Below are 13,143 nucleotides of genomic sequence, written 5' to 3'. Positions count from 1 at the left end.
CCCTGAACATCTAAGTGATGCTAATCTTTGACTTAAGGGTAGACAGCTTTGGCCCCTGCTAGATGTTCAGGTAAAGGCATAATGGGATCTGATGCACAGTCCACAGTCATGGCAATCCTACAAGGCCACATGTGCATGGCAGGAAGTGTGATTGTGGGATTGTGCATCAGATCCTATTGTGCCTTCTTGTTGGTGCAGGGGGAGCCCAGGATGATCATCACAGGCTCCTTCTGCACCAGCAAGTAGCAATCTCCATGCAGCTGGGAGCCCCATCAGTTGATGGGGTTCCCAGCCACAGGGGTACACCTGGCCACATGTTTAATGGCATAAGAACCAGCCACAAAGTTTATACATTTTTTGTGGAATAACTTTGTGGCCTATTCCTTGTATTATGATGCTGTTAATTGCTTTAATGTGTGGCCTGGTCACAACTTAAAGCACAATTCACTCTTATTAAGTATAGTATATATAGTATACTTATTAAGTATAGTGTGTGTGTGTGTGTGTCCTGTAGCGGACACCATATTGCTATGAGACAGCACAGTAGGATTCAGACAGATATGATTTGTTAGGTATATTTTCTCTCTGTATTAGGTTTTTAACTGTGCATGTCTAATACTAGTCCAGGATTTTTTTATTTTTTTTTGTAGCAAAATAGCAGTAGCAGGTGGTAGTAAATGATATTTCAGATGATTTTTTTTTTTTTTTCAAATGGTGGAAAAAATTGCTATGTGCATAATGCATACCTCTTCCGACAGCACAAAACCCAGCATTGTAGCTGTTTCTGTTCTGCTCTCTTTCAGAGTCTTTGCCAAGAACTGGAAGCAAAATTTTATGAAGGGACTTTCAACTGGGAAATGGTAAAGCAACATGATGCCGCAAGTCTTTTAAAACTCTTCATACGAGAGCTGCCTCAGCCACTGCTTACTGTGGAATATCTCAAAGCTTTCCAGGATGTACAGTGTAAGCAGCATTGTTTTTTATCTTAGATTTAAACTGGTGACACCAGAAACAGCACCCTTTTAAACGCAGACAAATACTGCTTTGCTATAAAGTTTGTTTTGCTGCTAAGAGTGAGTCTGAGGAATAAATGAAAATAGCAACAAGACTATTTTTTTTTCAGAAAAGATTGACTGTTGTTTTGCTGCTATACCAATGATACCCTTTTTGGGCCATCCATTTATTAGCTCCCATGTGAAAGAAAATATACAGTGTCACATCCTGTTTAGATTTTATAATACTGTTTAGTGTGATGAGGTGAGTTACAAAAAGAATGTTATTTTTATGACTTTCATAGTAAAGAAAAAAGATGAATACAGGCAATGGTAGCAACACATGATAGCAATAAATTATCAGTCTGCTTAAAGAAACAGCAAGGAGGCGATAGGTCATCAGTAAATCAAATATGGTAATATGGATGCCTTGGAGACAGAAAAAATTGTGATGGAAAACATTGGAGTAAAATAGTCAAAGTTAAAGGTTACCAGGAATTTCTTAAAGATTTGCAAGTTTGCTCTGAGAATCTCTCAAGTTCTGTTGATTGATACAGCAGCTGAAAAGCAACCAGTTACTTTAAAAAGAGAGCAGTTCAGTGAAAGTGTAGAGTTCAGATTTTGTGACGCTTTAGAAACCCACCAGGAGTGGTGCCTACATTTTATGTTAACTCTTTTGACCATCACAGGAATAACTCTTACTCATTTCAGAGAGATCCCTGTCTTGATATCCATGACCAGAAAGACTGGTTACTTTTGGAGGAGCAAATTGAGGAGACCTTGAAAGACAGACAGACACAGAAATATGCAAACATTTGTGCCCACTGTCTCTGAAACTAGCATGGTCTTGAGAAAGAGATTCACGTTCTAGGCTCTCGGAAAGAGCACAAGAAAGGGCTGAGTAGGGGAAGGGTTTCAGCCATCATTGCACACTCAAATTCTGTAGCTGCGGGCAGTAAAACTTATGTTATGCTGAGATACTTTATACTTTTACAGTATGCGGGGATCCCCAGAGATACGTTAAGCTGGCTGCCGTCATCTTTTGGTGTTCCAACAGCTAGAAGTAAAGGGGAGTAAGGAGGTTTTGTGTACACCCTCTATGCTGTACCAGTCCCTGGGAGGGGGTATGTAAGAGCTGACATAATGTGCTTTGCCCTTCTACAATATGGTGGTCTGTCTTGTGCCAAGGGTGGTAACAGGCAGAGGTAGCCAAAGGTAACAGGCAGAGAATGTGGGCTTGTGTTTATTTACTTATATTTATTTGAAATGAACCTGTCTGTTCTTCAGGGGAGAGGGTGATAAAATAAGTGCAGATGTTATGATTCTCCTGAATGTCTCCAGCACGTAAAAAAACCCTACTCAAAATTGCTATTAACCTAAGTACATTGATTTAATGTGATTTGAATAATTAATTTCTAATCATGACTTAAATCAGCAAGCAAGAAACCTTTATTTAAGTAATCTTACTTTCCATTTACAATTTTTTACTTTTTTCCTAAAAAGGGTTTGATAACCATTAAAATGTGTTAATTTGTGAGAGAAAGACAGCTGCTACAATAAATGTGCTTAGTTTTTGTTAAACAAAAGGATATACCATATCTATATTTTATTTATGCTCTTATATACATTTATAATATCCTTATTCACCTTTTAATTTTTACACATTGATTATATTGGAGACTGCTAGAAATGGTATCTCTTATTTACCAAATGATTATTTTTTATTTTCTTTGTCTCAAATTGTATCTCCTTGGACACAAATTGGCGTTTGTATAAAATGGAAAGTAACCCAGATTTGCAGAATTATTTTATTTACATGCTGGATACACAAGAAAAAAAGCAAGTTTATTAATCCATGATTAGTCATTAATACCAAATGATTTATTAAACAAAATGTTATTTGTTGTGAGTGAACTGAATTGTTGTTGTTGGTTATTTAATCCCAGAAGATTTTACAACAAATAGCTTTCATACCACATTATAATCCTCAAATTGAAAGGGAAAACAACAAGCTTTCCTGCTTTTTTTCAACTTCTAAATTAGTTTCTCAACTTTGAGTGAATTGGCACTAGGAGGATTTAGGAGTTGCAACACTTGTTGTCATTGCACCTAACCTTTAGGTGGATGGCTACCTAGTGGCAGCTACTAAATCCGACACCTGAGAATGTGACCCACCAAAGCCAACCAGCTGATGTGAGATGAGCCAATAGGAAAAGCTGAGGAAGGGTTGCATCTTAAACCTTGCTCCTCTTCAGAACATAAATGCATTTTTCTGGATTGCAGTGTTCTGGACTTAACTCTCAATATTCCACCACCTCCTTAGTTCAAGGTCATGTAAACCAGCCCTTTCTCACAAAATACATGTGGGATGGAAGAACAGGAGATTGGTTTCTAGTAATGTATCCAAGATGTAGGAGCCCCATGTTGACCACCAGCCTGTTGGATATTCTGCGGCAAGTCTCTCCATCCCTGCTGTTGTACTTTGCATAGAACAATTAAATACTCATTGGGCATGTCTACATGTTGCTGGGCTTTAGTACTTCCTTTTGGAAGTCACATACTTTTGCTGTGACGTGCTAATGTGCAGTAGAATTAGTCTACTGTGCTTCTAGCATCTCGTGTAGACGCACTCAGTTAGTTACAAAAGCATTAATGGATTTTCAGGGAGCTAGCCAGGGCAGAATAGAATTACGCTTGGGCACCTAAGTTCATTTAGAAGCTTAATAGGATCTGGGGATCAGGCTCTGTTGGCAAGCTAGGAAGAGGCAAGCCTAGTTTGGGGATTCTGATAGGTTTAGGCACCTAAAAGCCCTATAGGTGCCTCAGGAACTTAATTGGCAAACCTCCCCCCTGAAATCACAAGTATTGGGGAAGTAATTTGTTAAGGCTCCCACCTCTGACAAGGCTGTCTAGTCAGAGATGTGGGTTTTTCAGAAAAATTTGAATTGGAAAATTTTCCAATGCCATAAATAGAGCGTGATCTGATTCGGCATGTTTATTTGACGTATATTTAGTAAACAACACTAAAAAAGTACCCCCATGTTAATTTTATGTACTAATAGTCGCATGTAGTTCAACTGAAATATTTGACAATAGCATGTATTTCCTTTACATTGTTTGTTTAAATTTAAGGAAAAAAAATGAAGGCATTGCATATTTTTGGCACTAATTTTAGCATACCCAAGGAATTGTGCATGATATGCCGTGCTTTGGTATTGATTTGACCTACACAGCCAGTTAGGTGAGTTCATAACTTGATTTTTGGTTTGGATTACTATGTGAGTGTATTGACCCTCCTGTTTACACATCAGTAAAACATATATTTACTGTCTCTCACACTTCCTGGGAATAATCACCTGAAAAACATTCATTACAACGTTGAAACTACCCAGCTTGCCTAATATTGTATTGGTATCCATTCATTGTTACTAATGAATTTTATGAAACAATTAATTTTTAGAAATAGAAAATTTCCCACATGTGTGTCATAGCTAGAAAGAACAGTTATGACACCTGGGGCCTCCATACCTTTAATGGAAACACCTGAGCATCTTTGGGTTAGGATTTACAGCTGGTGAAGGCCTCACGAAACCTGAAAGCTTGTATCCCCTTTTCCCAAAATAAATGAAAGTTATTACCTCACCTCTTAAATCTTGCTTTTCTCATAATTGTAAGTAGGTTGTTGTTTTTTTTTAAAGAAAATCAATGAATGTCAATCTTAAAAAATTAATTTAAATAAATATAATTTCTAACTTTTTTAACAATTTGATTTTTATCTATCCTGCTGTTAACTTCATCACCATTGGTTCCTCACTGCAGCTGCTGTTGCTTATGAACGCTGAGTAGAAATTCATAATGTTAACACACACCTGCTACATGATATACAGTCTGCTTATGTATACTGGGAAGATCATGTAGCAGTTAATGTAATTTCAGTCAGTGATATATATTCAGACATCTTCATGCTAGCCAAAGCAAGAAGGAATTATATTCTTTCCTCTTGCATATTGTTGCATGTCAAAATAAAGAATCGTAAAGAGTCAAAGATACTGCCAAAGTGGTGCCGAACCATACAGCAACTGTCATCTGGGACCTAAGCATCAGAAAAGAAGGATCTGCCAATTCCTTGTCAAACAGTGAGAACTGATCTTTTACACACACGGTGTTTTACAGGAATACTTCATTTAATCATGCTTTTTGGGGGGAAAAAATAAAACTTTTAAAGAACTGAAATTTATGTGCTTTATTGGCAGATCTTCCCACCAGGAAGCAACAGCTGCAAGCTCTGAATCTTTTGGTACTCCTCCTACCTGAGGCAAACCGAGACATGCTGAAGGTTAGACTGCTTAATCTTTTTCTTTAAACCATGCACTAGGAAATGTTGCTCAGTTCTAATGGGCCCATTGGGAAAAGTTCCATCATTTTTCAGAATTTTAACTAGTATGGACTATTACGATTCCTCTCTCTTTTTTTCCATTTAAAAGAAATCATCCATCTAGCTGCAGTATGTCAGTGTGAGTTAGGAACCTTTGAAAATTCTACTCTGCACCCCAAATATTATCTTTGGTTTACATGGAAAAGCAATATCAAGTAGCACGGTCAGGCTGTCCCTCTCTTTTATCTGTGATACCTAAGGCTTGCCTATATTTCTGTGATGTTCCTAAGACTGCCCCCCAAGAAATAAGCTGTGCCTTTATATTCACTTAGACTTTGCGCACACCTCACACTGAAAAAAATGCTGTGTGGTTGTGATTGGGGCCCGGTGTGTCCAAACCCACTCCCAGGAGCACTCCCCTGAGACAGAGATCATGACAGTTACAATCTGTTTTTCTGGAAGCAATACATGTGGATTGGGTGGAGCTTGTTTTTACCAGTGCCTCAGGATTACCATGGATGAGGTGTAGACATGCCATTCCTTTTTCCAGAAGCTAGGATTTTATAATTCCCCTTTATAGCTACAGCAGCTTTGCTCAAAACCTACCAAATAACTTCATAGTTTAGGTCTGTCCTTTGGTAATATTGCTGCTTTTATGTTTTGCTGTTGATCACTACTGAAATTGCTCCAGACAAAGAGGGCTAAAGGACATTTGTTGGGTGAAGAGTTGTCTGGAACTGTTTCCCCAGTCCAAATGGACATAGAACCCATTTGGCCCTAATTACTTAAACTAATTTCTTTTTGATTTATTTATCCTTTGAAAATGTAAGGAAGGTCCTGGGCTGAGCTTCAACTGACTGGAAGTATCTTTAATTGGCTCCTAGGCCACCTCCAGATGAGCAGAGGTGTGTACTTGCAGTATAGTAGCGGCACAAATTTGCACATGTGCTTTGTTGCAGGACCCATTGTCCCACTGTGGGCAAACTGGGCAAACTTCAGATGAATCCAAATCTGAAGATTCGATGCTGATTCAGAGAATCAGCGATTTGTCCATAGACACAAATTTTAACCTTTTTTTCTACGTACCCCAAGGTACCAGGTGTGGCTCATGAATGTTGAGATGGTGGTGTGGATGGAGCGTCTCACAGGAGCACTGGGGGAGCCCCCACATCCCCCAGCTTGACGATTGGCCACAGGGGGGACCCCAGACCCAGGAGGCAGCAGTTGCCAAGCTGGGGGGGGGGGGGGGGGGGATGTGTGAAGCTTCAGTCACTCATTCAATTCGGCGGAGATTTGGCCCGATTCAGCGGCCAAATCTCTAAATCCAAATCGAATCAGGAGACCCTTTAATCTCTCTAGTCCACTTCCGGGTCCTACACGGAATGCATGGGGCATCCCCCTGTGCTCCTATGGGATGCTCTATCTTCCCCACCATCTCACCGTTCACAAGCCACCTGATACCTTGAGGTATGTAGAAAAAATGTTTAAAGCTGTGTATATGTCCAAATCATCGAATCTCTCTGAATCGATTCAGAGAGATTAAAGGATCTTCTGATTCAATTTTGGATTTGGAGATTCGGCTGCTGAATTGGGCCAAATCTCCGCTGAATTGAATTGGCGACTGAAGCTTTGCACAGCCCTAGAAGCTAACACCCAATGCCTCTGAGAGAGGTTTAAAAACACCCTGACATATGTAGCAGAGAAGCGGGGGGAGGGGCAGGGGCAACCAGAGAAGCCCAGAAATATGGGAAATACCCACAGTAGAACATAGGCATAGCTGTGCCTAGATCACCCCAACCAGTGACTGTTCAACCTCTGCCTGGATACCTCCAGTGATGGAGAGTCCACATCTTCCCTAAGTGGTCTATTTCACTATTCTCACAGTGAAGAAGTTTTTCCAGATATCCAACTGAAACTTACTTTGCTGCAACTTCAAGTCATTAATCCATGTTTTCCTCTTTGCAACGAGAGAGAAAAGGTGCTTTCCCTCTTCTTTATGGGAGTCCTTGAAGTTTTTGAAGACTGCTCTCATGTTCCCACTTAAGTGTGTTTTCCACAAGCTGAACGTTCCTAGCTCCTTCAACTTCTCCACATATGGCTTGCTTTCCAAGCCCTTTATCATCTTTGTCGCCCCACTCTGGACCCTCTCTAATTTCACCACATTCCTTTTAAAATGTGGAGCACAGAACTACACACAGTAACATCTTCACTTAGGCTGTACATCATGCACAAATCACTGCTCTGGTCATCAGCAGTTGGCATGACTGAACTAAACAGAGAAGAAATTCACAGCTTGATGCGATTGTGCCTACTTCTTTAGGGAAAGGTCAATGGTAATGTTTTCAAAATGACCTGTGTAACTCTCAATCTACATAAGAACTAAGAAGATTTTATCGTGTCTTTTGGAAGTATTATATATCTTTCAAAGTTACCTAGATTTTCTTGAAAATTTTACTCCCAAAATAAAATGGAATAATTTACTTTATATGTACTTAAGCTTAGGGTCATGGTTGACTTCATCAGTAGTGGTATAAAAAAGGTCAGATTGCTGCTTTGTGAATTAATGTGTCAGCACTTTCCATCATTGTTTGATTTAAAAATAAGTCTATATTTTAACAACAACATAAAAAACATTTTTAGTGGCTGTGTAACTTGATGCTTTACCATGTATTACTTTTTCATGTGTAGAATTAGACTTCAAGTGCTGCTCTCATTTCAGGTACTACTTGAATTCCTCCAAAGGATAATTGATTATCGAGACAAAAATAAAATGACACTAAACAACATTGCAATGGTGATGGCCCCAAACCTTTTCACATTTCATGGGTTTGGCTCAAAGAGTATTGAACAAAATGAGTTTGTTATGGCTGCTGGAACAGCAAATGTCATGCGCTTTATGATCAAATACCAAAAACTTCTTTGGACAGTAAGTATGTTTTTAAGATACATATTCCCTTTTTGTCTAAGCCTTACAAAATCACACTCAAGGTGTCAATGCTTTCAAAGAGCAAAGAAGTGTCTGCACTGCTTTCCATGAAGTATGGGTGAGTGAGCTGTGGCAAGGGGTTTGAAGCACACTCTCTCAGTGGAATCAAACTAGTGTAAAATCATTGTAAAAAAGAGGGAAATTAGCCCCGTTGGAGTCCAAACAGAATGCTGCCTGTAGAACACGTGACCTCACAGATCAGTCACTGTGGAATATCTATGAATATATTGTATAAAGATCCATTTTAATGAGTAATTTAGTTTTTTCAGTTTAACTTTCCTGTTTTGCAAGAAACATATTATTTCAGTCCTTTCCTGTTGGGTTGGATTTTGTGCTTTGAGGGGAAAAAAGCTGTGTCATGATGGTGTAAGAAAACGCTGCATGTGGAATATAGATCAAACCTGTGAAATATTGACCCCCCAGGAGCCTTCAAACCAATCTCTGCCATTCTCACAAGTATAGAAATGTTGCTGTTTCTGTAGCATAGGCTCATTGATTAATACATGTTTCTGAATACAGGAAGTAGACAGACTATCTAAAACCTCAATTCTCTCCTTGTTCACAGTAAAAGCTTATTTCTTGAATATCGCATTTATTTCAGAGGCAGCAGATCCCATACATAGAATCCTGCTCTTTGACTATTTGAGTTTTTATTATTGGAAATAAATGATGATTTTTGCTAATTTCATTGAACAAGCTGTCATTTATAATGTTTTAGAGAGTGCTTACTTCCAGAAAGGTATATAAATGCTAATACTTATGATACATATTCTTTCAGATACCTAAATTCATTGTCAACCAAGTGAGAAAGCAAAATGCAGAAAGCCAGAGAAAGGAGAGAAAGGACAAAGCTATGAAGAAACTACTAAAGAAGATGGCTTATGACCGGGAAAAGCATGAAAAACAAGACAAGAACTCTAATGATGTAAGGAAATATGAATTCAACAAATCACCATTATTAAGCCAAATTGTAACATCAATTAAATGAGATGAGATTTTAACTTATTTGACCAAGAGTTTTCAAAAGTAATTAGTGATTTTGGGCTTTACAATTTGTTTCTAACTAGACAGATGTTAAAGAGGCCTGACTTTTAGAAGATGCTGGCATTTGTTCTGTAAAAAATCAGATTGCCTTAAGGTTTTGACCATTTTACACACCCAAATTAGGAACACAAGGAAGGGCTATATTCCCAAGGGGGTCTTAGATGCTAACCTTTAGGCACTTAGCCATCTAGTGGAATTCACAAACAAACCAAATTAGATGCCTAGGTTCCATATACAATGCAAAATTGAAACTTTTCAATTTTTTCATGGAATACTTGAATAAAAATTGAGCTGGAGACAGAATGACTTTGAAGCCTAGGAGGGCATTCACAAAGGGTAAGGGATGTCTTGTTTCCAAAGCCTGTTCCAATAACTATTTAAATGTAGGCTACTAAAATTTAGTGAATGGAAACGATATCCTTAAAAAAAAAAAAAAACTAAGTAAAAAAACAAAGAAAGAATAGTAGAACTTTTTTGTTTTGAGGACAGTGTTTCACAACTTATATTTTAAAGTCTGGTAGATAAGGTCTTGGAAGTGTTGTTTTTGGGGGCAAGGATCTGGATCTTTGTGGATCTGGCCCAGGGCCTAGGTGAGGTAGACACCCCAACTGGTACAGATGGATTTCAGCATATCAGTTCTTCATAAATACTTTCTGAATTTAAATTTTTCATGGTACTGTGGAGATCATTTGGATTATTTTTGTTGTTTCCACATTGGACCTGCTTACTGGATTGTCCCTTTTCACATGGAGTCTTTAACCAAACCTGACTGTTGCATCAGCATTTCCAATTATTCAAATCCCTTTTTTTTTGGTTTATTTGCTTATAAAATATAAGTTAATAAACATAATGCATCAGAAAGAGAGCCTGTGAAGGTAATAGATATTTTAGATACATACACCTAACACTAGACATGTGTTTCCCTTATGCCCTAATGAAATATAAAATCAGACTTGGATGTGAATGAAAAGAAGCCAAAGTCAAGTTCCAGATTCTGGTAAACTAGAGACACCTTGTGGACAGCCATAGCATTGCACTCCCCTGTTATCTGATTTGTTGTGCGAGAGGCAAAGGGTTTCTGACAAAATAATTGGAAGAGATATTAGACAAGCTTTCAGGCACAAAAAAGCCTGAATGACAAAATGGCACTTTGTGCCGAAAAGCTTGTCTAGCATCTTTTAGTTGGTCAGATTTTAGCACCATTTCAACCCTACTGATCTGTCATTTATAGATGTGGGTTTACTTTAATACATAAAGCTTACAATTTTGTAATTAAAGCAAGTTTGTTCAGCCATTAGACCAATAAATAGAAGGTATGGCACAGGTGCATGCAATGTGGTCTACCTGTCTGCCTGTTTTGTTTCTGCAAATTACAGGATTAACAAATTGCCTAAGTTCTCATTTTCTTGCAGCACTTTATAATGTCAGTTTCTTGTATAATTTCAATTCTCTTATTCCATACAAGAATGGGACAGGCTAGTTACCTAAAGCGATGCTAGAATGTACCTTAGTGTACTGTTCCATTCTTTTGAATAAATGCCCAACTCTGAGGTTTATTGAAAAGTGCCTAGCATAAGGCAGAAGTGTGTGTGTGTGTGTGTGTGTGTGTGTGTATGTATATGTATGTATATGTGTATATATATATATGTATATATATATATATATGTATATATATGTATATATATATATATATATTTATTTTCAGGAACACAAATCCTAATATGTGGAATTTATAGATTTTTCAAGGCCAGGAAAGAATGAAAATATGCATGTATTATTTTAAGGTAAGCTAAATAACCAAAGTGTCTGTTTTGTCACAGAATTGAAAAATTGACTGTGCATGTTCAAGTTAGGTGTGATTTAGATATAACAAGTTGAAGATTGATACATTTCTAATAGCTGCATATTCAAAATTGTTTTCTCAGTTATCCCAAAAATACCTCACTGCAGAAAGGCCAGAATGTGACCTTCTTCGCTTGACTGCTAAGATAGTAGATGGTTGTTTTTAGGGAAAACAACAGGAAGACTTGGAAGTGGTATTTTGGTTGATGTACTTCAGCCATTAACTAAAAGCTTAGTCATTGCACACATGCATACTCACAGGGAGTTTTCTATCTAAAATTTAAAATGGAGATAATCAAACTTTAACAGTATTGTGCTACACCAATTTAAAAATGAGAAGGTTCTGTGAAAAGACAGTTCAGTAAATCTGATGTGAGATGTCAATTAAAAGAATGTTGCCATCGTCTGCCCAGCACTGAAACTGCAGCAGTAGATAGAGAAGTAGTTACATCATATAATACTTTTTATTCTTTTTTTTTTCTTTTTAACTGATATAATTCAGTTTGGTTGATCATCTAAAGTTTTTTTTTTTTTAAGGTTTTGGTCATTAAAGAGGTAGGGCTGATATCTCATGTAACAGATCCTGAGAAAAATATAAAATTGCCAGTGCTATTTCTGGCAGGTGCTGAAGATCTAGGAAGACTCTGTAGGGTTCCTGGAAAATCTAACTGCACCATTACCCATAAATCCTTGTGATGCATTTCCTGCATTTTGGTGCTTGGAAAAAAAATACTCATAAAAGCATATTTTATATTTCTACCTGGCAATAGGTTCAATGTAAATGGTTACCTTACACATGTCCCCATGTAATCAGAGATTATTTCTGAATTCTTTACAGAAAACTGTTCATGGCATCATTTCCTATTTGTTGTTCATTTTGGTTCCATAATTTAAATTTAGATAACTGCACAGTTCTTAAGGGCCTGATTAACTTTTTTTTAACAGATATGAGTTAACAGAGATGCATCTAGAATTGTTCTTTAAAATACTGAAACAATGCACTGATTCTTGGCAAGTTGCATGTTTCAAATGGTCTGTATGCTGCTTTGTTTACAGTATTACACTTATAAATAAATAAATAAATAAAGACTTATTTCTGCAACATTTCATATACCATGCAGCTACTCAAAAATCAATGTGTTTACACACGTTTCAGGTCATAATTACTGCCTGCACAGCAGTCTCTCTAAATATCAGTCACATCTTTTGATAATCCAACGCACACATGGGGATAAGATGAAATTCACTCTTCCATAAAACATCAGACCTATGTACCACTCAAGTTCCACCCTCAGAATAGGGGTTAAATCGAATTTCAGTGGTGGGCAGGCCTCTAGCAGGCTCTCAACACAGGCATAAGTTGACATCTTTTTGTGTTGTTTGCTTTCCAAACTATCTTCCCTTATAGCGTTTTGGTACATGTCTGCAGGCCAGATTAAACTTCCTTTTCATAGTTCCAGTAATGTAGAACAAACATGAATCTGTTTCAGTTAGGTGGATGTGGCATCCCCCAAGATTGAGAAATCCTCAGGTTTTACATCACCAGAGACCTTCACCTTCCATCCTGGGTAGCAGCCAGTTTGATGTGGGGGGATATATGTTAGAGGCAGGACGGAGCCATCCAGAGCTGTGGAATGGTACAATGTTAGGAAGAGCAGGCCATTCCTCCACAGATAGCCCCAAAGATGGAGGCAAAAAAAGGGCTGGATATACAAGCGGAATGCAGGGGTCTGAGTGTCTTTTATAGGTGTCCAAGGTCAACATTTGGGCATTTGTGTCATTCACAGACTCTCTACCTATCCTTTTCGGAACTTAGATTTCTCCTGTTGGTCACAGGTGAAGTGCTCAGTGCCCATCTTGCACCTAAGCACCCTGCAGGATCATAACACCCGTATTTGCTTGTC

At 38.0% G+C, this 13,143-nt stretch overlaps 1 protein-coding gene across 3 annotated transcripts in view; it reads left to right on the top strand.

The window, feature by feature from the left end:
• The window catches only part of ARHGAP18 (Rho GTPase activating protein 18), a 175,826-nt gene that overhangs the window by 148,290 nt on the left and 14,393 nt on the right, over window positions 1–13,143 (top strand). For all 3 annotated transcript variants that reach the window (XM_059712931.1, XM_019479603.2, XM_006274251.4), the window contains 4 exons: window positions 804–963; window positions 5,246–5,328; window positions 8,087–8,293; window positions 9,132–9,278. In XM_059712931.1, the coding sequence (XP_059568914.1) occupies window positions 804–963; window positions 5,246–5,328; window positions 8,087–8,293; window positions 9,132–9,278 (597 nt within the window). The remainder of the gene's footprint in view (window positions 1–803; window positions 964–5,245; window positions 5,329–8,086; window positions 8,294–9,131; window positions 9,279–13,143) is intronic.

Source organism: Alligator mississippiensis, chromosome 1, assembly GCF_030867095.1.
Source record: "Alligator mississippiensis isolate rAllMis1 chromosome 1, rAllMis1, whole genome shotgun sequence".
Classification (NCBI taxonomy): domain Eukaryota; kingdom Metazoa; phylum Chordata; order Crocodylia; family Alligatoridae; genus Alligator; species Alligator mississippiensis.
Note: the sequence above shows the minus strand (reverse complement) of the source record. Positions and strands in the feature narration are given on the sequence as shown.